The sequence below is a fragment of the Schistocerca gregaria genome, chromosome X (genome assembly GCF_023897955.1).
Source record: "Schistocerca gregaria isolate iqSchGreg1 chromosome X, iqSchGreg1.2, whole genome shotgun sequence".
Classification (NCBI taxonomy): domain Eukaryota; kingdom Metazoa; phylum Arthropoda; class Insecta; order Orthoptera; family Acrididae; genus Schistocerca; species Schistocerca gregaria.
In genome coordinates, this window is record NC_064931.1 from 659038511 (window position 1) to 659065837 (window position 27327).

At 42.0% G+C, this 27327-nt stretch overlaps 1 protein-coding gene across 1 annotated transcript in view; it reads right to left on the minus strand.

Moving 5' to 3' along the window:
* LOC126299163 (solute carrier family 28 member 3-like) overlaps positions 1–27327 on the minus strand; it is a 407308-nt gene that overhangs the window by 23415 nt on the left and 356566 nt on the right. Inside the window, exon 13 of the mRNA XM_049990926.1 lies at positions 2529–2687. Coding sequence (XP_049846883.1) covers positions 2529–2687 — 159 coding nt within the window. The remainder of the gene's footprint in view (positions 1–2528; positions 2688–27327) is intronic.

A 27327-nucleotide genomic window follows, 5' to 3' on the forward strand; every position in this document is an offset into this window, starting at 1 on the left:
TCATTTAATGTCAATGAGCTGTCTTTGTTTAATAGGTAGTTCTAAACTCATGACATAGTATTGTAAATGTAAACATGTAGTAGCATCACAATGACAAGTCTCTTGAAATGATGTCTACATGATTCATTCTGTCTCAGATTGCATATTATATGAATTGCCTTTTTTCCAAGGCTGAGTTTCCCCAGAAGTAATTCGATATTGTAATTTGAATTAAAAGTAAGAATAATATATTTGTTGTATAACTAAATTTGACTGATATGCTGAGCACCTTTAGAACATAACATACTGTTGGCAGTTTATTTTATATATAATTGACACAGGTATTCAGCTTAAGATTTTCTTCAAGCCATATACCAAAAAGCTTTATAGAACTTACACTGTATGGCTCTTGGTTGTTTAGGAATATACTGGAGATTTCTCGTTTTTGAGATGAAATGCTGAAATTGATGCGAGTTCTTTTTTGTACATTTATAATAAGATGATTCTCACTCAATCATTCCCAATATGATAACATTAGTGGTTTAATATTTTGGTCATGGAAGTCTTTGTCAGTACACTTCAAGATATATGTCAATTGACCACAAAAGCATACTTAAAAAGTTTCAAAAACCAGTGTAGTGTGAGGGATATAGGAATATACTTCAACACTTTATGTATCACTCCCTTAAGTACAATGAAGACAACAACATACACAGAGTTATTCGAGCAATCTTTTTTCCATGCTTCCATAAATGTATGAAGTGAAAGACACCCTAATTTGCGATACAATGGAAATTATCTTTCGCTATATCCTTCACAGCAGTTTTCAGGGTATAGAAGTGAATGTAGCTGTAGATACAGATTTAGATGAAGACGAGGAGGTCCTGGGGCTTTTTATGGTGAATGTAACATCAATACAAAAGAAATGAACCAATATTGAACCCTTCAGTTGTATCAAAGCTCAGCAGTTCACTAAAATGTACTATTACACTATGCAAGAAGTAAAATATGGTAGAACTTCAGAATATGGACATATGTGTAGACATAAATAAGTCCTGTTTTTAGGACTCTCATCACTCACTGAACATAACTGATAAACACACTGATTTTCAGCATCAGTCCTGTGTCTTACGTATCAGTTGTTCTATGTATCGTTTTATGACACTATATAGAACACTAAATTGTCCATTTACTGTTACTTCTGCTACTGTGTTGACTAATTTGTCACAGCATATGTAGCTTCCATTGATGATAGTTGGGAGGTCAGCTGCTGAGAATTTCATGTGTAGTCACACACTAATGTGCTGCAATGAGCAGTTACTACGTAATGTAAGTAACATTGTCTGTTTATGTGAAGGAAGAGTATGGGAGGGGACCGTCACTCTTGTCAATAGTGTTATCTCTCTTAGGTTACAGGTGGAGCTCAAGAAGACATTGTTATAAGAAATCAGAGAAACAGCATGCTCCCATAAACTGTATAAAATGTAACTTAAGAGTAACTTAATTCTGTTTTAATTGCACATCGACAGACTGAGAAACAGTATAGATGGTCATTGCAGTGACTACCCCCATTCAACTGTCACAATTTCAAATCAGTGAAAATATTCAAAAAATTTTGAACATTAAACAGTGCCATACACTATTATTGAAGGGGAAAGGCCTGCTGCAGTAGCAGTTTATTGTCAGATAACACTAACATTCTGTGAAATCCAAGTTATCAGCTATATAAGGTTCTGATAAACTATGGGACTTAACATATGAGGTCATCAGTCCCCTAGAACTTAGAACTACTTAAACCTAACTAACCTAAGGACATCACACACATTCATGCCCGAGGCAGGATTTGAACCTGCGACCATAGCAGTCGCGCGGTTCCGGACTACAGCGCCTAGAACCGCATGGCCACCGCGGCCGGCAATGTTTTATGGTAACTGTGTTCCACAGCTTTTATAAATTTTAGAAATGGCATTATGCTGCTCAGTTTATTATTTATTGCACAATACAGAAAAAACTGAACACCAGGTTAAGGTGTGATATGATGCCATTTCTACAGTACTTTCTCTTTCTACTGATCATTTCTAAGTGATAGTTTGAAATTCTCTTTTTTAAATTATGTGTCAGAACTGTTACAGGTGTTCATGCTTTTATTCAAGGGATACTGTATGATGATGTCTTGCCTAAAATATTTTTGACACTACTCTTTGACTTCCACTTGATAAATATTATACAAATATTTACAGCACTGGATTTGTTGTTAATATAACAAACTCTATGATAATGTTCATGCTGTAATTTTCCACAGCTATTTTAATATTATGCTCTGGAAGATGCAATGAAATGTCTCACTGTGATTAGTATTGTTGAATCTATTTTACTGTGACTAACAGCACAATATCATAAGTGAGCAACTGGTGGGTGATACACAAACTTTGCAGAGAACAGATACTACAAAACTGTATAACCATGGATAAAATACATACTAGATAAACTTCTTTAGGCAGCTATATAGTTTTTTCATTAGAAAAATATTTTTAAAATATTCTGCTTACTGTGAGAAGATTCTGGTCCAGCATTTCACCAAGTTTCTGATATGCCACAAATTCATTTACAAGTGTCTTTATGCCTATCAGCTGGGACACATATTCAACTTGATCAGCTTCTACCCCCATGACGTATGTAAATGGAATAAATACTTTTGAGAGAATGAACTGTAAATTAAAATAAATCGCAATGTGAATAAAACTACTATTAAATATCATGATACATTTAATACAGTGTTCATTCTAGCACAAGTTACATGCACTTACTGAAAAATACTAAAACTACAGAAATATAGTTAAATGACTGAAAATGTTAATTCATACATCATCTTCCATAGATTTCAGTTATATGGAATTGATTAAGGACTAGCTTAGCCTGGAGAAGAAGTCGTCAATACAATAAAGTTTGACACAGTAAAATGTTTTAGTCTGCACAGTTAAAACTCTTACAAACTAATAGAAGTGACATCTGAATTCTTTTTCTGTGTTCTTGATAAAATTTAATTGCTGACCCAAATATGGGTTTGTGTAAATAAGCCTTTGTAGCAGATAGGCTACTGATGCCTTATCATCAACAACTTTAACATGTGTTCCACTGTAGAACCATTCCTCAAAGGTAGGTGAAAACATTGAGAGGAAGAAGATAACATTTAAAGCATGTGTGATTTACATAAGCCTGGTTCTGAGACTCACTATTTAAGTCTTTCATAAATACACATTTCGGACTCACTGACTGACTACTATATTCCACTGTCAATGACAAAACATTACGATTACTGTAGTTTCATTGATGGTGTTGTTATACGAGCTGATGTCACTTCATGGAACACACACCGTCCATCTATGGAAATTATATCTTCCTAACATAGAGTCCAGTACTAATTTTTTGCCACTGTGCATTTGCTTCTTTCCTTTTGAATAATTCTCCTGATAGATTTTGTGTAATTCTAAAAGGTCTTTCATTTTCCCTGGTTTTATGTTCTTAAAATTGAGAATGATAAATTTCACTTTGCATTATAATTTTTTATTATAACCATTTCCCTAAAGCACACACCCAAGGGGAAGTTTTATGTTGGGCACAAACTAAGAAAGTGGCAAAGTTACATGAAATGTCAATAGTAGATGGCAACAAGTCAGCTTGTCAAAATATTTCTCCATTTGGACATTTCCACATGGCTGAACACCCAAGTATAAATGGGAATAAATGACTGGGGGGAATGTCATGGGGGTCACCCAAAAGCATGGGAACTGCACTCTATTGTACTAACCACTAATGCAAACAAATTATTAAAAATAAATTTTTAAAAATATGCAATTTGCTTTTATTATTATTGTTATTATTATGAAACTCCTACACCTCTGTGGCATGCTAAACGTGGATGTCATATGTGTGTGTTTGTGTGTTTGTGTGTGTGTGTGTGTGTGTGTGTGTGTGTGTGTGTGTGTGTGTGTGTGTGAGTGAGTGAGTGAGTGAGAGAGAGAGAGAGAGAGAGAGAGAGAGAGAGAGAGAGAGAGAGAGAGCAATCACCAGTGGTCCAGTGATCTCCCAGAATCAAACCCTGGATCTGCATCTGTTATTACTTTGAACATTTCAACAACATCATATACTGGCAAAGCCTAAAATTAACAGAATAACTTGTCTTGATCTTTTGCTTTGCACACAGTTATTTTATCTCAAATTTAGACCACAGTTTTTCCTCCAAATCTTCTTTTGAAATTTTCCTTATCTGATTTATTGGAAACAGGATCAAAAATAGTTTTTTTTTAATATATCTAAGAAGGAATTAAATTCATCGCTGTAGTGTCTGATTACTAAATATTTTACTCTTATTTTTGTGTAAATTCTCTCTAAATATTGTTACCGTGTCATTATTGCTGATTCCATTATTCAATACTTTTCTTTCATTACCTAAGATCATATGACCAAGATGTTGTCAAAATGAATATCGTATTTGGTTGCTGATATAGTATTTTCTACCATCCTACTATTAGTGTTGTTATGCAGGATAGGACAATGATCATTAATGACAAAAAGCACCTTCTGTTGAAACTGTCCACCAAAATCGAAATGAATGACAACTAAATCCCATCTCCCCCACTGCTCCACTATTATTTATACAGATGTCACTATGATCAACAGTCTTTGATCATAGAAAAATAGGGCAGAGGCAACATTGGTAGTCCGTGATGGTTAAAAAAATCATTAAACTGTTGAAGTGAAATGTTGACATTAACCTCTTTGCTATGGAGCACATCTCTACATTTCTCTCTCTATTTCCCCGCCCCCTCCCCCCCCCCCCCCCCGCCCCATCTAAATACACAGAGGTGACAAAAGTGATGAGATGCTTCCTAATATCATGTTGGACCTACTTTTGTCAGGCATATTGAAGAATGGTATGAACTCAACTAGTTGATGGAAATCCCCTGCAGGAATATTGACCCATCCTGTAGCTATAGTTGTTCTTATTTGTGTAAGAGTCGCTGGTCCAGGATTTTGTGCACAAACTAACTTCTGATTTATGTCCCATACACACTCCTGGAAATTGAAATAACAACACCGTGAATTCATTGTCCCAGGAAGGGGAAACTTTATTGACACATTCCTGGGGTCAGATACATCACATGATCACACTGACAGAACCACAGGCACATAGACACAGGCAACAGAGCATGCACAATGTCGGCACTAGTACAGTGTATATCCACCTTTCGCAGCAATGCAGGCTGCTATTCTCCTATGGAGACAATCGTAGAGATGCTGGATGTAGTAATCTGGAACGGCTTGCCATGCCATTACCACCTGGCGCCTCAGTTGGACCAGTGTTCGTGCTGGACGTGCAGACTGCGTGAGACGACGCTTCATCCAGTCCCAAACATGCTCAATGGGGGACAGATCCGGAGATCTTGCTGGCCAAGATAGTTGACTTACACCTTCTAGAGCACGTTGGGTGGCACGGGATATATGCGGACGTGCATTGTCCTGTTGGAAGTTACCTTGCCGGTCTAGGAATGGTAGAACGATGGGTTCAATGACGGTTTGGATGTACCGTGCACTATTCAGTGTCCCCTCGACGATCACCAGAGGTGTACAGCCAGTGTAGGAGATTGCTCCCCACACCATGATGCCGGGTGTTGGCCCTGTGTGCCTCGGTCGTATACAGTCCTGATTGTGGCGCTCACCTGCACGCGGGCAAACGCACATACGACCATCATTGGCACCAAGGCAGAAGCGACTCTCATCGCTGAAGACGACACGTCTCCATTTGTCCCTCCATTCACGCCTGTCGCGACACCACTGGAAGCGGGCTGCACGATGTTGGGGCGTGAGCGGAAGACGGCCTAACGGTGTGCGGGACCGTAGCCCAGCTTCATGGAGATGGTTGCGAATGGTCCTTGCCGATACCCCAGGAGCAACAGTGTCCCTAATTTGCTGGGAAGTGGCGGTGCGGTCCCCTACGGCACTGCGTAGGATCCTACGGTCTTGGCGTGCATCCGTGCGTCGCTGCGGTCCGGTCCCAGGTCGACGGGCACGTGCACCTTCCTCCGACCACTGGTGACAACATCGATGTACTGTGGAGACCTCACGCCCCACGTGTTGAGCAATTCGGCGGTACGTCCACCCGGCCTCCCGCATGCCCACTATACGCCCTCGCTCAAAGTCCGTCAACTGCACATACGGTTCACATCCACGTTGTCGCGGCATGCTACCAGTGTTAAAGACTGCGATGGAGCTCCGTATGCCACGGCAAACTGGCTGACACTGACGGCGGTGGTGCACAAATGCTGTGCAGCTAGCGCCATTCGATGGCCAACACCGTGGTTCCTGGTGTGTCTGCTGTGCCGTGCATGTGATCATTGCTTGTACAGCCCTCTCGCAGTGTCTGGAGCAAGTATGGTGGGTCTGACACACCGGTGTCAATGTGTTCTTTTTTTCCATTTCCAGGAGTGTATGTTTGATGTGATTTATGTAGTGTGATCTAGATGGCAAAATCATTCATTTTAATTGACCACAATATTCTTAAAAGCAGTTGTGAACAAATGTGGCCCAGGGGCATAGCACATTGTCAGCCATAAAAATTCCATTATTATTTGGGAACATCAAGTCCATGAATAGCTACAAATGGCCTCCAAGTAGTCATACATAACCATTCCCAGCAAATGGTCAGTTTAGCTGGACTAGAGGACTGAGTCCATACCATGTAAACACAGCCCACACCATTACGAAACCACCACCAGCTTGCACAGTACCTTGTTGACAACTTGGGTCTAGGGCTTCTTGGGGTGTGAACCACACTTGAACCCTACCATCACCTCCTAACAACTGAAATTAGGACTCATCTGACCAGACCTCAGTTTTCCAGTTGTCCAGATGTGGTCATGAGCCCAGGAGAGGTGCTGCAAGTAATGTCATGCTGTTAGCAAAGGCACTTGCATCAGTCATCTGCTGCCACAGCCCATTAATGCCAAATTTCACCACAGCCTTCTGACAGATATGTCCATTGTATGTCCCACATTAATTTCTGTACTTATTTCACACAAGGTTGCTTGACTTTAAGCACAGACAACTCGATGCAAACACCATTGCTCTCAGTCATCAAGTTAAGGCCATTGGTAACTACATTGTCCATGGTGAGATATAATGCCTGACATTTGGTATTCTCAGCACACTCCTGACACTGTGCATCTTGGAATATTGAATTCCCAAATGATTTCCAAAATGGAGTGACCCATGCGTCTAGTTCCAACTGCCATTCCATATTCAAAGTTTGTTGATTCCCATTATGTGGCCATTATCATGTTGAAAACCTTTCCACATGAATCACCTGAGTACAAATGAGAACTCTGCTAACAAACTATCCTTTTATACCTTGTGTGCTTGATGCTACTGCCATCTGTATACGTGCATATCGCTATCCCATGACCCCTATCACCTCATTGTACATGTGTCTTGATATAGTAATAACATTGTGCATGTGCTTCATGCTGCCCTCTTTTCTTTAATCTTCTACAAAAGGTTATGGACGCAGTCCACAGTTCAAGAAAAAAGATGGGTACTGTTATTGTACATCTTGTGACAGCAGAAACATGTTTGCACATAATGAGATTTTCACTCTGCAGTCGAGTGTGCGGTGATATGAAACTTCCTGGCAGACTAAAACTATGTGCCGGACTAAGACTTGAACTCAGGACCTTTGCTTTCGCGGGCAAGTGCTCTACCAACTGAGCTACTCAAGCATGACTCACTCCCCATCCTCACAGCTTTACTTCTGCCAGTATCTCGTCTCCTACTTTCCAAACTTTGCAGAAGCTCTCCTGCGAACCCTGCAGAACTAGCACTCCTGAAAGAAAGGATATTGCGGAGACATGGCTTAGCCACAGCCTGCTGGATGTTTCCAGAATGAGCACTTGCCCGCAAAAGGCAAAGGTCCCGAGTTCGAGTCTCGGTCCGGCACACAGATTTAATCTGCCAGGAAGTTTCAAGTTTGCATATGTTGTGCGATTTTTACAGTTCACATTGTATGTGGCCAATTTCCAAGTAAATATTGCAGCTGTACATCTGTACTATTTTACATGGCTACAATGGATTTCCAGTCACTGAGAAACAATGTGGGGCTCAAAATGAGACCATATGGAAGTTATCAGAATGAAACATACTATGTGCATCACACAGTGTGTACAAGGTGTGTATTATTGATGTGAAAAAACCAGAAGCATTGTCTGTGGATGCTACAACAATAAAATATACACTAAAAACATAAGAAAAGGCTGATCATGCAGTTAGTCAGATCATTATTAGAACTGTTGAAGCAAAACTCATGGTATTGTCAGTCGGACGTGAGATTGTGCGAGATATGTGGAACAAGCTACATGCTATGTTTGAACAGAAAACAAAGCAAACTGCACATTCTGTTTGTTCAGTAGTTTTCAGTTTTTATAAGATTTCAGATGAGGACATGGTAAAACACCTCACTCATTTTGAAAACTTTGTCCTTCTCATGCACAAACTCAGTGTGAAACATAATGAATCGTTATTAATCGTATGAGTACTTGACACACTGCTCGCAGTTAAACAAGACATGCCAGTGACACTATTCACTATCAATGCAAATTTTAAAATAAATGCAGATGGTACCACTGGATTGAATGTTATTTTGTGAAATAAGTGCAAATGTTGACATACAAAATGAAGCTGTGTGTGGTGGATTTGGTCATATTCAAAAGAAGGGTAGAAGTGTCAAACAAAAACAAAAACATGTTCATAGCCAAAATAAAAGCGAAATGCCTGACCAGGCTTTCATTATTGAAGTATTGAGTGCAGAATTAGACAAGAACTAAATGACTGCTGATTGTGGAGTGATGAATCACATGGCTAAGAATACTAAGTGGTACATATTTGTTACCAAATTTGCAAAATCTCTGTAGATATGCATGAGCAATGATTCGGCTATGAACATGCTAGGAAAAGGGACTATTTACTTTGAAGCTTTTGTCAATGGAGAGTGTATGTAATGCCACATGAATTATATTTTGTATACTCCAGAGGATAAAAAAGAAATCTCTTCCTCTCTGTCGTCTGCTATGGACAAGGGATTAGACTTTTACTTAGTGCAATTTCTGAAACAATGTCATTGTTCAAGCATGTGGTATATGTAGTGGCAATTTATTGAAGCTGTTGATTTGAATGACAGAACTAATTCTAGCAGGCTGCTAGATTTGTTACCAGTAGGTTCGGACAGCACATAAGTGTTAAGGAGATGCTTAGGAAACTCAAATGGAAATCCCTGAGGTAAGGCAACATTCTTTTCAGGAGGAACTATTGAGAAAATTTAGAGAACCAGATTGAGGAAATTTAGAGAACCGGAATTTGAAGCCGACTGCCAAATGATTCTACTACTGCCAACATACACACATCAAAAAAAGTTTTGCATCACTTCGGTTCCAACAGTTTTGGAACCTGTACAGAAAATTGGAATGGAGATCAACATAAACAGCATTTCCACCCTTTTTATTGCTCATGAAAACCATACATTGCATGTTGTATCATCATACAGTGAAACCTTCAGATGTGGTGGTCCAGACTGTTGTACACACCGTTACCTCTAATACCCAGTAGCACATTTGTTTGTATTGATGAATGCCTGTATTCATCATGGCATACTATCCACAAGTTCATAAAGGCACTGTTAGTCCACATTGTCCCACTCTTCAACGGCGATTCGGCGTAGATCCCTCAGAGTGGTATGTGGGTCACGTTATCCATAAACAGCCTTTTTCAGTCTATCACAGGCATGTTTGGTAGGGTTCTTGTCTGGAGAACATGCTGGCCACTCTAATTGAGAGATGGCATTAGCCTAAAGGAAGTCATTCTCAAGAAATGCATGATGGCGACGCAAATTTTCATCCATGAAGACAAATGTCTCGCCAATATGCTGCCAATATGGATGCTCTATCAGTCGAAGGATGGCATTCACAAATCGTACAACCTTTACAGTGCCTTCCATGACCGCCACTGGCATACATTGCCCCACATAATGCCACCCCAAAACAGCAGGGAACTTTCCCCTTGCTGCACTCACTGGACAGTGTGTCTAAGGTGTTCAGCCTGACTGGCTTGCCTCCAAACACGTCTCTGACAATTGTCTGGTTGAAGTCATATGCGACACTCATTGGTGAGGAGAACATGATGCCAATCCTGAGCAGTCCATTCGGCATGTTGCTGAGTCCATTTGTACTGCATTGCATGGTGTCATGGTTGCAAAGATGGACATCGCCATGAATGTCGGGAGTGAAGTTGCGCATCATGCAGCCTATTGCGCATAGTTTGAACCATAACATGACATAATGTGGCTGCACGGAAAGCATTATTCAACATGGTGGCATTGCTGTCAGGGTTCCTGTGAGCCATAATCCATAGGCAACAGTTATCCACTACAGTAGCAGCTCTTTGGCTGCCTCAGCGAGGCAGTTCCTGTCTCTCTGTATCTGCTCCATGTCCGAGCAACATCACTTTGGTTCACTCCGAGATGTCTGGACACTTCCCTTGTTGAGAGCCCTTCCTGGCACAAAGTGATAATGTGGACATGATTGAACTGCTGTATTGACTATATGAGCATAGTTGAACTGCAGACGACACAAGCCATGTACTTCCTTGCTGGTGGAGTGACTGGAACTGATCGGCTGTTGGAACCCCTCCATCCAATAGGCACTGCTCATGCATGGTTGTTTACATCTTTGGGCAGGTTTAGTGACATCTCTGAACAGTCTAAGGGACTGTGTCTGTGATACAATATCCACAGTCACTGTCTATCTTCAGGAGTTCTGGAAACCGGGGTGATGCAAAACTTTTTTTGATGTGTATACATTGCACATAAGGACCATGAAGATAAGATATGAGAAATTAGGGCTTGTACAGAGGCATATAGACAGTTGTTTTTCTCTTGCTATATTTTTGAGTGGAACAAGGAAGAAAATGACTAATAGTGGTAGAGCATACCTTCCACAACACACTGTATGGTGGCTTGCACAGTGTCATTGTAGATGTAGATCCTTGTGATCCTAAGGTAAATCTTGCATCAAAGGAATCTCTGAAAATTTTTTAATGAACACTTTTTTCATCAGAGCAAATGTCATGTTTAAGTGTTGAAGTTCTAGAGTTTGATGAAGAATTTTGTGAGGCATGTGCTAAGGGGAAGCATCATCAGAGCGGTTTTCAGTCATGACAGCAGTGTGTTACAAAGTCTAGAGAAATGATTCATGGTGATCTGTGTGGGAATAAATTACTGAGAGAAGCTGAACATTATCTGTGCTTTACAAATGATTTTTCAAAACTACATAGGGTATATTTCCTCAAGCAGAAGTCTGAGACTGTAGAGAAGATTGCAGAAATGCTGAGCATTGTGAAGAATTTTTGTAGCTGATCACCAAAAGCATTTGACTGTGATGGTGGATGGGAATTTGAGAATACTGATGAGAAAGATTCGGTGAAATTAAATGTTGTACAATTCAGTGTCCCAAATCATTATATTCCAGGGCAGAACACATGTGTTGAGTATACCAATAAAAGTGTTGTGGAACTAGCTAAAAATATGTTGTTAGATCAGGGTTTGCCTAAGCTTTTGTGGGCAGAAACAGTGAACACAGCTGTTTATATCTCAGACAGAACTGGTACAAGTTGTGTGAGTGTGTAAAAAATTAAAAGCTGAACTTATAAGTGTAAAGACTGAACTAAATAAGAAGGAAACAGTAATAATGATTTACAAAAATGTCACAAATGTATGAAATGTGTTGGGCAGCGTCTTTGCATCTAAAGCAATCATAATACTTCAAACAACATAAACAATACTGGACAGCCAAGAACAGTGGTTATCATGCACAAGTATGACATATTTGGAAGGCAAATTAGGCAGTGAGTATTACAACTATGTAAAAAGACAAGAGTGCATGCAGACAGCCTCTATTGTGAAAAATTAAAATATTCATTTAATCAGACAATCATGTCAGGAATTATGCAGCTTACATGAAAAATTTAAGCATAAATAATTGGCAATACAATCCAGAGCACACTACTGTCAGGATCCCCCATGATTACAATGGTACATAACTGCAAATGATCTTCTTGCACAACAAAGTCCATGTTTTCTTTGGGCAGATGCACACAGCATTGCAACAAAAAGAACAAAATTCTGCTACTGATGTCCTTGTTGCAGATATGCAATATAGGTGTGGCTTATATCAATGGTTATGAGTGACCCAAGAAATTAGGCACAAAATCCTGTGTAAAGCTAAGTATAAAAGCAAAAGAGCATTATAATATACACTCCTGGAAATTGAAATAACAACACCGTGAATTCATTGTCCCAGGAAGGGGAAACTTTATTGACACATTCCTGGGGTCAGATACATCACATGATCACACTGACAGAACCACAGGCACATAGACACAGGCAACAGAGCATGCACAATGTCGGCACTAGTACAGTGTCTATCCACCTTTCGCAGTAATGCAGGCTGCTATTCTCCCATGGAGACAATCGTAGAGATGCTGGATGTAGTCCTGTGGAATGGCTTGCCATGCCATTTCCACCTGGCGCCTCAGTTGGACCAGCGTTTGTGCTGGACGTGCAGACCACGTGAGACGATGCTTCATCCAGTCCCAAACATGCTCAATGGGGGACAGATCCGGAGATCTTGCTGGCCAGGGTAGTTGACTTACACCTTCTAGAGCACGTTGGGTGGCACGGGATACATGCGGACGTGCATTGTCCTGTTGGAACAGCAAGTTCCCTTGCCGGTCTAGGAATGGTAGAACGATGGGTTCAATGACGCTTTGGATGTACCGTGCACTATTCAGTGTCCCCTCGACGATCACCAGAGGTGTACGGCCAGTGTAGGAGATCGCTCCCCACACCATGATGCCGGGTGTTGGCCCTGTGTGCCTCGGTCGTATACAGTCCTGATTGTGGCACTCACCTGCACGGCGCCAAACACTCATACGACCATCATTGGCACCAAGGTAGAAGCGACTCTTATCGCTGAAGACGACAAGTCTCCATTTGTCCCTCCATTCATGCCTGTCGCGACACCACTGGAGGCGGGCTGCACGATGTTGGGGCGTGAGCGGAAGACGGCCTAACGGTGTGTGGGACCGTAGCCCAGCTTCATGGAGATGGTTGCGAATGGTCCTCGCCGTTACCCCAGGAGCAACAGTGTCCCTAATTTGCTGGGAAGTGGCGGTGCGGTCCCCTACGGCACTGCGTAGGATCCTACGGTCTTGGCGTGCAACCGTGCGACGCTGCGGTCTGGTCCCAGGTCGACGGGCACGTGCACCTTTCGCCGACCACTGGCGACAACATCGATGTACTGTGGAGACCTCACGCTCCACGTGTTGAGCAATTCGGCGGTACGTCCACCCGGCCTCCCGCATGCCCACTATACGCCCTCGCTCAAAGTCCGTCAACTGCACATACGGTTCACATCCACGCTGTAGCGGTATGCTACCAGTGTTAAAGACTGTGATGGAGCTCCGTATGCCACGGCAAACTGGCTGACACTGACGGCGGTGGTGCACAAATGCTGCGCAGCTAGCGCCATTCGACGGCCAACACCGCGGTTCCTGGTGTGTCTGCTGTGCTGTGTGTGTGATCATTGCTTGTACAGCCCTCTCGCAGTGTCTGGAGCAAGTATGGTGGGTCTGACACACCGGTGTCAATGTGTTCTTTTTTCCATTTCCAGGAGGTGTATGTTTTGTTGATGTTACTGGAGATAGACACTTGCACACAGCTCATGGGCTCAATCTGAATGCAGAAGACAAAGAATTAATGGTCAAAATAATTTTTGTAACAGGTGAACAACAGAGTGCCAAGAGTAACAGTTCTAGAATAATTACAGTGAACAGATTCAGATAAGGAACCACCAATTTTAGATACAGGCATATCAACTATGGCAAAGGAACAGAGAAAACCGGTTGACTCAAAACAAATACATCAGCAAATAGAAATGTAACTGAAGACTCAACACCACTAGTAACACAACTGGCAGCAGCAAAAATATTGAGAACAGCAGCTGTAACATCACTTGTAGAAATTCAACCAGCAGCTTCAAGAAATCCAGCAGCTTTAACTGTAACATCACTTGCAGAATTTCTACCATCAGCTTCAAGAAATCCAGCTGCTTTAAATTGTCCAATTAAAGCCAAGGTGGAATACAGCAGAGGATGAGGTTTTTAACTCTCAACAGCCAACTGTTCTATCTATTTGCCTTTCAGGATATTTTCCATGCGTACATGTATAAAGGGTGTCTCTCCTAACAGTCATCAGGCACATGTTCTTTGGTGTTTTAGCAAATATTTACAGTTTTGTTTTTGCATTGTGTAACTGAGTCTGCCCAAACAAATAGCGCTCCTCATGTATTCCATGTGATGCCCTGTGTCAACAGGAAGCATTGGTTTGTTTCCCATCACAAACAAAATGATTTTAAAAGTAGAATTTTACACACTCATTTGATAAAGTGGTCTCAGATTAGTCTGGTGTGACATTTGTTATAATGGTATTTACTAACAGGGACAGTAAAACTCTAAGAATAACCAGTACTCCAGCAGAAACAGCACTTCCCTGGCCCTCACTAATTGCAACCACCAAGCATACAGAGCTACTGAGTAGCTGCTCCATTGCTGTTTATTCTTCTTAATACATATCAGTAAAACAAATATTACACTAGACTACTCTGGAACCACTCTATCGAAAGGACATGTAAAATTCTGCTTTAAAAATATTATGAAAAGGAAAGTTGCCACTCTTTGAAATGCTGAGTCGCAGATAGGCACAATAGGCACAACAAAAAGACTGTCACAAATAAGCTTTCGGCCAGCAAGACTTTCATCAGAAACAGAAAAAACACACACACACACACACTCACGACTGCAATCTCTGGCACCCACCCAGTCGCCAATCCCATCATGCAATGGTGCTGCTGCTCGCAGTGTGGCTTTAGTTGCCAGAGACTGCAGCCATATGAGTGCGTACATGTGTGAGTGTGTGTGTCATCTATTTTTGATAAAAGCTTTGCTGGCTAAAAGCTTCTTTGTGATAGTCTTTTTTGTTGTCCGTATCTGCGCCTCAGCATATATGGTAAGTGGCAACTTCCCTTTTCATAATATTAATACATTCCATCCTGGATTTTCCACTGTTTGATTTCTGCTTTAAAAATTATTTTGTTTGTAATGAGAAACATACCAACAATTTCTGTTGACACTGGGCATTGCACGAAAGACGTGATGAGCACTGTTTCTTTGGGCTGACTCCAGCTACACAATGCAAAAAGAAAATTGCAAGTACCTGCTGAAACACCTGAGATAATGCCCCTGATGACTTTTAAAAGAGACACCAAGGTACATCACCAAAGAAATAGAAAAGAAACAAAAATACTAACTTTCAGGGTTCAAGAAAAAACTGAGTGAAATAGATATCTTAATTAACAGTAACAGTGAATTCTTATATGTACACATATTATATATTACTGGGAATTGCATGAGATCTCCTGAAATAGACTGTGTTGTGATACTGAAGTTCAGATTGGCACATCACTTTTTGAGAAAAATTCAAGGATGGAAGGAGGAGCCACACATTTATAAAAGTCAACACAACTGCTCCACTATGGGAGATATGCAACTACCCCAGCACTGGAAAAGACATAGAAAAGTGTCTGGAACAGAATTCAGATTCCATTGTTTCTGTAATATCATTCGACACACAAAGAGTGTCATCTACAAGTATAAGATGTCTTGTCCAAGTAGCTGGTGGAATAGGGCACACTATATGTTTTGTACATTTAGGGTTCTTTGACCATAGTGTGTTACATATGCTGATAAATTTGCCGATGAGCACATCCAAACACAAAAAATTATAACATGATGATTAACCTTCTATGAAAGCAATGAGCATGCTTTTCTGACCAACATGAAGAGACAAAGCAAGTAGCCTGTATATCAGTTCCAAACTGTAGACAGTAATTTGAAGCTATTTAAATACTTTTTGCTTGTACTTCAACTACCACTTCTGTTTAAAAATTGTATGTACCAATGCGAAATATTTCATGTGGACCATCACAGTACCATCACAAACAAAAAGGTCTCGAGGAATGTAGTTAGTGCAGTCAAAGAGCAACAAAATTTTAAACTGCTTGAGTCATCATTGAACAAAAACAATGGAGAATCTTAAACACTGAAGAGTCAAAGAAACTGGTATAAGCATGTGTATTCAAACACAGAGACATGCAGTTGGAGTGACACGGTACTGCTGATATGTCTAGATACAACTTCAGCAGGTAACATGTACATAAGCATCCTGTCTGATCACCTACATCCATCCATGTTCATTCTGCATTCCGATGAACTTGGGCAATGCCAACAGGACAATGCAACAACCTACATGTCCATAATTGCTACAGAGTGGCTCCAGGAACACTCTTCTGAGTTTAAATACTTCCGTTGGCCACCAAACTCCCCAGACATGAACATTATTGAGCATATCTGGGATGGCTTGCTACGTGATGTTCCAAAGAGATCCCGGCCCTCTCGTACTCTTATGGATTTATGGACAGCCCTGCAGGTTTCATGGTATCAATTCCCTCCAGCACTACTTCAGACATTAGTTGAGTCCATGTTACATTGAGTTGTGGCACTTCTGCATGCTCGCAGGGATCCTACATGATATTAGGCAGGTATACTAGCTTCTTAGGCTCTTCAGTGTAAATTCAAACATATAAGAAAGACAGTACAGGTAGAAACAAACAACTGCAAAGTTAAATTAACCTAAAAGTAATAGGGAACTAGTTACAATAAAAAAAATTACTTCACTAGAACTGCTGAAAGTCTCACAGAGCATCTCAAAAACCATCTCCTAAAACTGCTTCCCAATATCTGCAATGGCACACTACTGTTACCATTAATATCAGAAGCAGAGATTTAAAAAGTAATTCAAACCAAAATGATGAAAAAGCCACCAACAGGGCAAGATGTTATCACATATTTCCTCCTGAGTGACACATTTTCAAGTAACCTCAAAAGTATGTTTTGTTTTAGGGTACAAAAACAACTAGGGTCATACATGCCCATGTCAAAACTGTACAACACAAAGACAAAGAGATGAGTTAAAAATGACTACACATTAATCGCAAACAACAAAAGAGAAGACAGCTAAAAACAGGGATGTGGAGAAAAGTCTATAAAATACATCATAGAGAAACAGAGATCCAGAACTAAAAACTAAATTTCCTTTGCCATACTGCTATAAAGGATAAAAAGTAAAACACAGTCAACAGCCTGTACATCGTTTGCTAAAACCTCCGATAACTCAGACAGCAAACACAAATGGGAATAAAAGCAGTTAAAAAAGGGCATTCCATTAGGAAATGGTTGACAGTCAAAAGTTGGACACAAAGTGGTGCGGAGTACGACATAACAAATGGCAATGACTGAAGAGACAATGCTCAATATGCAACCTTGTTGCGACGATCTCCTCACAGCGAGAGGGCCGAGAGGAGGTCATCCCAGGTGCTGGGGGAGACCTAACAGCCCGGAGCTTGTTCCCATGAAGAGAGTACCAGTAGTGGTGCCAAACAGGCACCACCTGTCAACAGACGGCAACACAGAGATCATTGAAGGGAATATAAGAATTAGCGGACTGAGGTGCAAGGACTGCAGCCCTGGCAGCAACTTCAGCAGCCTAATTTCCTGCCAGACTGATGTGACCAGGAACTCACATAAACATCACAGTGCCTCCATCAAGAATAAGCAAGTGACAGCTTTCCTGGACCTGTTTCAGTAAGGGATGGATGGTGTACAGCACACGGAGGCTTTGAAGGGCGCTGAGACAGTCGGAGCAGATGACAGAATTGAAAAGCCTGTGTTGCTGGATATACTGCATGGCCTGATACAGGGTGAAGAGCTCTGCTGTAAATACTGAGCACTGTTCCAGAAGCTGATAACGAAACATGTTGGCACCAGTGATGGAAGCACACCTGACACCACAGTCAGTCCGAGAGCCATAAGTGTATACAAAGGTACTACCATGAAATTCCATGTGAAGGTTGTGAAAGTGAGGGCAATAGAATGAGGCTAGAGTAGTGTCGTTGGGAAGCAGATGAAGGCCAAAGGGAAAATGGGCTGCTGCATGAAGGCAGAGTGGTGAAGGGTTCACACCCACCAGGAAAGTTGCACATAGTGTGAAGTTAAGCCACCTGAGCAGGTGCAGAAAGCAAACTCCAGGAGGTAACAGAGAAGAGGGATGCACCCCATACTGGCGAGCAATGGAGTCATCAAAGAAAGAGGCATAGGATGGGTGACCACACATGGCATGCATATCTGCTGAGAAGAAAGTCATGGCAGTAGGACAGTGGCAGTTCAGAAGCTTCTGCATACAGGCTCTCGACTGGATTAGTGTAAAAGGCACCAGTGACCAAACGGACCCCACAAAGGTGAACATTATTGAGACAGCATAAGAGGAACAGACATGCAGATGCCTAAAAGAAGCATTCATAGTCTAGTTTTGTACAGGCAAGAAACAAGTACAAACGAAGGATTGTGGTTCGATCTGCATCCCAGGACGTACCACTGATAATACACAGCACATTGAGGGATCACATGCAGCAGGCTCCCAGATAAGACACATGGGAGGACCAAGAGAGTTTCCTATTAAGCATGAGCTCCAGGAATTTCATAGTTTCAATGAATGGAAGAGTAACAGGACCAAGATGTAAAGATGGTGGGAGAAACCAACTGCCCCACCAGATATTCATACAAATGGTTTTGTCAGTGGAAAAATGAAAGCCATTGTCGATGCTCCAGGAGTAAAGATGATCAAGATATTGCTGAAGATGCCGCGCAATGGGATAGGTCCATGGAGAAATGGCAAAATCATCAACGAAAAGGGAGCTGAAGATGACCGGTGGGAGACAGGCCATTACAGAATTAATAGCAACAGCAAAGAGGACAACACTCAGGGTGGAACACTGAGTGATACTGTGTTCTTGAATAAAAGTGTTTGACAAGGCAGAACAAACTTGTACCTTGAAAGCTCGGTCTTTTCAAAATTCCTCAAGGAAACAGGGCACGCAGCCACGGAAGCTCCACATGTACAGAGTATGAAGGATACCAGTTCTCCAGCAGGTGTCACAGGCTTTACACAAATCGAAAAACACAACCATAGACTGGGATTTCTGCAAAAAACCATTCATGATGTGAGTGTACAAAGTGACAAGATGGTCAAGTGCAGAATTCCATGCTCAAAATCTACACTGTGCAGTGCATTAGTAAGCAAGACTCAAGTCACTATATCAGCTGGCTATGTATCATACATTCCATCACATTGCAAACACAGCTGATGAGCAAAATGGGGTGGCAGATAGAAGGAAGGTGTTTGTTCTTACTGGACTTCAGTATGAGTACGACAGTGGCTTCACACCAGAGTCTGGGAAACATGCCCTCTGCTCAGATGCGGTTGTATGTATTAAACAGAAAATGCTTGCCCACAAGAGAAAGGTACTGCAACATCTGAATGTGAACAGCGTCTGGCCCTGGGGCAGAGGATCTGGTGAAGTGAGAGCATGATCTAGCTCCCTCATAGTAAAGTAACACTCACGATTCTGAGAAGAGGAGGGCATCGCCTGAGCTCCCTCCACTCGTTTCCAATGCAAGACGGCAGGGTGATATTGGGAGCAGCTCAAAATCTCCACAAAATGGTGGCCCAAGGTGTAGGAGATAGCAATAGAGCCAATGATGATATTGTCTGCTACTGTCAGCCTGAAAGTTGGGGAATGGATCTTGGTCCCAGATAGCCGTCGGAGGTTGGCTCACATGATGGATGAGGGAGTGGAACTGTTGAAAGAACTAGTGAATGAAATCCAGCTAGCTTTTTTGTTATCCCAAAGAACGTGATGAAACTGTGCATGCATCTGTTTACTATTAATGCAGTTTGCCATCGTAGGATGATGGTTAGAAACACGGAGATCATGTCCCAGCCCATGAATTGCATCACAGCATATCTCAATCCACCAAACAACCAAGACACAGCGTGGTAAAGAGGAAGTGCAAGGAATGGAACATTCCGCCGTGGTAAGGATAATGTTTGCAATATATTCCACCTGGTCATCAGAACTGGGGAAATGATTTCGTCGAAGGTCACCAGGAATGAGTAAAGCCTGCAGCCAGCCTTAGTAAGCTGCCATTTGGGAGTGCACGTAGGTGGGGTGAGAGTCAGCAAACAGATATCACATGGGGAATGGTCACTCGATTATGTGTCAGGGAGAATGGACCACTTGAGGCAATGGGCAAGACTGGCAGTGCAGAAGGATAGGTCCAAATGGGAATAGGTGTGCATGGAGTCTGAAAGGAATGAGGGTGCTCCTGTGTTAAGGCAGAGAAGTTTAAGTTGATTGAGTAGGTCAGCCAAGAGGGCACCTCTCAGACAGGTTCTGGGAGAATCCCAAAGGGGATGGTGCACATCAAATTCACTGAACAGCAGAAAGGGGTGAGTTTGCCCAGTAAGCTGGAGGAAGTCTGCCAAGGTGGCATCGAATGATGGAGGGATGTAAACAGTACAAAGGAAAAAGGGCAAGTGAGGAAGGAAAAGACGAACTGTAACAGCTTGAAGGTGGGTAATCAGGGTGATGTGTTGACTATAAACATCATCCTGTATGAGCAGCATGACTCACCCATGAGATGGAATGCCAAGAACTGTGAGAGCTTAAAGAGATCATGAGGGCACAATTTCATTCCCTGAAGGCAGAGAACAAGTGGATGGTGTGATTCTAAAAGCAGCCGTAAATCCTATTTGTCGGATCAAAGGCCATGAACATTTGACTAAAGTAGAGTCATGTCAAGGAAAACATGAAGGGGTGCCCCATCAGTGGCTGCCGAGTGCCAGCCTTCAAAGACTTGCTGCTACATGGCACAGAGGCAAAACGATCCTGCTCCATGAGGTCTACAGGAGTGTCAACATTCTTCTGCTGTTGACCTATGGAGCCCAGTGCAGCAAAATGGTTGGTGGTGTGCACCGGTGACACGGAAGTCACTTGGTTGAAGGTATCAGGTGGTGCCACCATTAAATAGGATCTTTGAGTTGGTGAATTGGTGAAGGAGAAGACCGTTTGCCTTTGTTTGACTTCTTTGAGCATTTCCAATTAGCAGAGGAAGACTCAGATGTTGGATGGCTGTAAGGATGTAGGAAGTCTTCATGAGAGTATTCCTTCTGTCCTTTACAAGCTGCTGGTTGTGTAGCTGGTGACTTCATCCTGTGAGGCAAACGTTTGGTGGCATGTTGCACAGCTGGAGGAGGAGACAGGGACACTACCATGATTCTGGGTGATTTCATAATCGTGGTACTAAATCTGATGTTGAATGTCTGTGTGGCCACATCTTTCGTGGAGCAAGAGGTAGCAAGGACAGTACTGTAGGTGCCAGACTGTAGAACGCATGGTTTCTGACAACCCAACAACTTGCAAGCAACCGCATAAAGCACTTTTTCCTTACTGGGTTACCTGGACAGGCCGCTCATCAAGATACATGGGACAATAGCGGAAGATGGTGGCATGGTTGCCATTGCAGTTGATACAGCAGGGAGAATGTGGCAGATAATTGCCCTTGTGAGCATTCCTGCCACAGGTTACACATTTGGCTGGGTGTTGAAAAGATTCTTGAGTGCTGTCATAATGATGACACTGATAGCAGTACATCAGCTTCATAATATACGGTCTGACTGTGATAACTTCATAACTTGCTTTGATCTTTGACAGAAGAACCACCCAATCACAAGTGAGAAAGAGAGTGTGTGTGGGCAGTAAGGAGGCATCTGCTTTTCTTCTTCACCCGATGGACAGCAAAGACTCCCTGATCAGAGAGGTATGTTTGGATTTCTGCCTGTGTCAGGCCATCAAGCAGCCTAGTGTAAATAACACCATGGGAAGAATTCAGTGTTTGATTGGCCTTGACAAGAGCATGAGAACTGTGGAGGAGTGAAGCTGCAAGCAGTTGTTGTGCTTGAGAAGCAAAAGTAGTCTCCAAAGGCAAAGTACCACTGCATAAATGAGAGCACGATTTCACAGGGCCTGCAATTGCATCACCACCTTTCTCAATAATAAAAAGATTTACCTTTGTGAAGGACTGGCCGTCTTCAGTACGGGAAACCATGGTGAACCTTAATGCAGCTGGGAGAGTCTTTGAATCATTAGCCTCATTCAGTTTCTGTTTCATAGCCATTGACTGTGGTGATGATTGGCTCATTGCAAGAAAATCCCCCGTGATTGCCAGTGTCTCCGATGGAACACTCCTTCCAACTGGGGGCTCCCTTCCAAAGAGGGTGCACCCAACTTAGGTGATCATTCACATCCGACAGAGGGATCAATTGGCAGTTTGGAAGGTAGCAGTTCAGGCAATCACCTTTCCCTGGGTCTGGCCAGTACCAGGGGGTACGTGTGAACCCTACCTGTTGAACCGGGGCTGGGAATTGTGCATTACCCAGTCACCTGTTACAAGTCAGATGCATGGGCCAGCCTTCAGGAGTGCACAGGGAGGAAGAAGAAAAAGAGGAACCTTCAATGCCAAAGTGGAGGAAGGATAGGAGAAGGCGATCAAAGAAAGAAAAGGTAACAAAAAAACAGTGGTGAGACTATTCCAATGTCAGACACTGAAAAAGCATAACACATTCATAAAAACACCACAGATATGTTCCCCAGGAGTGGGAAAAAGGAACAGCAAGAGGATAGACATGCAGCACAGAAGGGAAAAGATGCTGCAAAGGCTGGGGCCCCATTGCAGCCAAGCATGAACCCACCATGGAGTGGCGAGCCCCCTGGAGGGAATAAACTCACAAGTATGAAAGTCATAACAACATACAACAATAGAAGTAAACAAGACACTAGTAACTACAGGCCAAAATTATTAGTATTCAGCAAAATGTTTGAATACATCATGGCCATCAGACTAAATTCATTTCTGAGAAAAAGAAAAACTTTTTATCTGCTCAGTTTGGTTTCCAGGAAGAGAAAACTACAACTGATGCAATTTAGGAATTCCTATGTTACACTCTACGTCTTTTTGAAAAGAAGCTACCAGCCATAGGTACTTTTTTTATCTCACAAAGGTCTTTGACACATTTAATCACACCATCTTGTTGAAAAGATTTATTCCTATGGTATAAGAGCGTCTGGCCATGACTTGCTTAAAAATCATCTCAACACCCAAGGACAGTATTTCTAATAAATGAGGTCAAGTCTTCAGAAATTGCCAGTACTGCATGTTCATCTAGAGTAACTATAATACATGAGTTTCCACAAGGCTCAGTCTGAGAATCCTTATTTTTTCCCCCTAATTGTGATCTCATTCCCCTGCCCATATGGGCAGGGGAGGGCTGTCAGTGGCACAATCTGCCACTCGTCAGCCGAGTGACATGGCAACTAAAATAAGAATAAAATGTTACATACATAAGGCGATAAAAAAGGGGAACATAAAACAGAGTAAAGGGAGAAAATGGAGGTAAAAATAGACTGACATGGAGACGTTCATGGGGGATAGTTAAAAAAGTCACCAGAAAGTTAAAAAAACACAGTTGGTGATTCTTAGAACACAGAGGAGACACTGAATGGACATGTACAGGTGAAAAGTCAGCCACAGTATTACAAACACTCCATAACAACACACTTAAAACCCACTTGTAGCACACACGATGAAGAATAAAACTGGCAGGTGGGACCTGCCAAGGGAAAGATCAGGGAGGATGGAAAAGGAGGGGAGAGCAAGGGGCAGCAGGGGAAGCGGTGGGATGAAGACAGTAGGGGCGTCAGCAGGTACACGGAGAGGCAGGAGACACGTGGGGTGGGAGCTGAAGAGGGAAGACAGGGCAGGAGGGAGTGCAGAGACACTGAAAGGGGGCACAGGAGAGGGAGGGGGAGTAGGAGGGGGAAGCCACTCAGAAGGAGAGAGGGGGAGGAGAGGAAGCCCTGAGGAGGAGGCAGGAAGATGGGGTTAGAGTTGGTAGGAAGGGTAGATGTCAGGGCGAAGCTCATCATCCGGGAGGGTTAGATGGTGGAAGTTTCGTTGGGAGAGGAGATGGAGGGTGTGGAGATGGAAAGAGGGTGAGATACAACAGTAAAGGTGCGGCAACTGGTTGAGGGTGGAGAGGAAGGGAGACACCAAGGGGTGAGAGGGATCAAGGCGGCAGACAATATATAATGTGCGGATGTGTTCAAGGAAAAGGAGAAGGTAGGGGAAGAGGATAAGGTTGTAGAGGATGTGCGTGGGGGACGGAAGGCGGATGCGGAAGGCGAGGCGGAGCGCATGGCGTTCGAGAATTTGGAGGGCTTTATAGAACCAGGGAGGGCCCAAGCTATGCTGGCATTTGTAGGTGTAAACAATAGTGGAAGGATGCAGACCCCACGTCCGGCCAGACAGGAGTTTCAGGAGGCGGAGGCGGTTGTGAGCTTTGTTTTGGATGGTAAGGAGATGGGGAGTCCAGGTGAGGTGGTGGTCGACTGTGAGGCCAAGGTATTTGAGGGTAGCCTTATTTTCTTGCTTTACATCAGGTGTGACAAAGATTTTGACTCATGGGCTTTGCCCAGGCCTGAGTACCGAAGCACACAGCATCACTTCTTTCACCGCCACATCATGCTGTCTGTGCGTGAGGAAGGGGAAGATGGGAAAATAGCAAACACCTGATATTTAACTGGCAGTACACTGGCACTGCATATCACTTGGTTGTATATTTCTTAATGACATAGATCACAAACACCATAAGCTTTCAGTACTAATTAATTGTTTTTGGTGTACTGATAGCATAATATAATTTTTATCTGGTACCAACTGTTGGCATATGGACAGACACATAGAGTTTCACCCTCAGTGTGCCACATAATCATGACTTATTTAGTTCCATAATCAAAAAAAGTCTTTCACACAAATACGTTGATTGAAACATTGTGGAACTTTGGCAACCTCATTATAGAGACTTGGAAAATCTAGCTAGGAAAAACAATGTAGACATCCTGGACAGTTTTAATGAAAAATATTTGCAATTAAAATTGGAATAAGTTACAGCTGAACATGCACAAAGTTACTTACAACTGAAATGGAAAGTAGTCTTGAAAACAGTTCGAAAACAGATGTAAGATTGACAGTGTCTTCAAAACCTTTACAAAAACTATCATCGTAATTCTTGCAAAGCCACAAGAAACTGGATTGTCTTTGTCAGAATGAGTCCCTTCTACAGCATGACTTTCTTTCTAAATACATCCCCATCAAATCAGGAAGAAGTTACCTTGCAATGTCTTACTGTAGGCATCTGCAGTCCATATACAATGTTCTAATTTTTGTTGCTGCACTCCTTTCTGCTTCCTAAATTCAACAATAGTGAGTTTTAAATTGAAAACTCAACACATGCCCATTGAATTAACTAATGGACTTTGCAGTAATTTATAAAGTCCCCATACTCTTTGTTCATTTCCCTTGAAAACTGTTGTAACTGAAAGTGGAATAATGGGTGCGACTTCAGAAATTTTTCATACCACTGATCTTTTCAAGTGCTCCATACCTGAAAGTTTAGCACAGAGTGCTTCTTGATGTACAGAACAATGACTGATGTCTGTTGATTGTTGCAACTGCTTGCTCTTTCACTGTCATCTAAAAGTTTAGATTCTTTCTTCATGTTGCTACACCTGTCATTTTGTTCCAAATAAATAGTAGCCATCACTTATGTGGATAAGGAATTCTCATCCCTCTCATCTGTCATTAACATTCAATTTAAAGGATTGTGATGACAGAATGCTATACTGCCTCTTCTTGTGCAAGCAGCCACTGGGTCTATGAATGTCATTCACACCATGAACAAATAGTGAAAGGTACACAATGCTCACACCATGATTCTGCAAAACTGAAGAGAGTTGTGCTGACAGAAAAATACTCCACTACAATGCTAAATGAAATGTCATGCTTTTCCAGGTACTTCTAAGAAGGACTGAGCAAAGTCAGGTGGCAGGCTGGGCCTTGGCCCCCATGCAGCCTGCACATGCTGCATGCATGAAGTTTGGCATGTCATGGCCAGCCTTGCTTTATGTCAATGATCTTTGGTTAAGGTTAGCCACCAAAAGAACCTTTTTCTTTGCTGATGGCACCATGGTTATTATATCTGACAGAAAAGAACCAGCCCATGCAGTGGCAATAAAGCACAGCCCCATTAAACTGTTCCTTTAAATAATCAGACTGCTCCTTGATGTAAACCAGATAGTGAACCTTACTGTTTGCACTTCTCTGGTAGAATATCCACTGCACCCACTGTATCAACAAGTCAGGTGTAGTTTGAGAACATTTTCCCACACAAATGACTTATCATTTTCCCCCATTGCTCAACTTCACCCTTTTGCTCCTATAGTTTCACCCACATCAGGTACCGCTAGCAACTCTAATCTTGCACTTGGATGCCTCACTAAGCTTGGTGCCTCAAATGGATGCTAATAATTGTGGTAAATCCTGTGTCGCTTAGGTCAAACTGGCCATGCAATGAATGATAACCTTGTTGAAATTATCAGTGAAACCAACTTCATAGACATTTCCATCACTGACACACTTGCATGTAATGCAAATTGATATAAACAATACCAAACTGGGTAAAGTATTTGTTATGATTAGATGAGTAACAAATGTAAAAAATATCAGGATCCTGACACTAATATACTTTGCTCTCTTCCATTTGATACTCATTACAGAGTTATATTTTGCAAATAATGTGCATAATTTATCAAGCTGTACAACTCTAAAAGAAAGCAGTCAAAAAGTATTATTCTAACAGCCAAAAGAAATGTTTAAACTTCTGATTAATAAACTAATTATATTACCCCTCTCATGCCAATACATGCATTAACTACTACATTTTACAAAGGAGAATTTCAGTAAATAAGAAAGGTTTTCAGATGGGAAACAACATGACAAAATTATGAAACACAATGTCAGTTAACCAACAGATTCACACCAACATGCAGGATGGAGAAAAGTAAGAAAGTTTCATACTTTGCTACTTTTGACAAACTCATTTCTAAAATATAGAAATGCCTTACAAGCAGCCTGGCTAAATAGAAAACCAATCTAACAGCATTACAAGAGACTAAATATACTGATGTAGCAGCATTCAAATCAGAAGGATATCAGATTCTAAAAGAAAGTCAGGCAAGAGTATAATCAAGAATGTACACTCTTAGACATAAAACTTGGCTGCCAGCTCACTACAGCAAACTCAAGTTTGAGTCATTCTCAATAGGCGCCAATAAAACA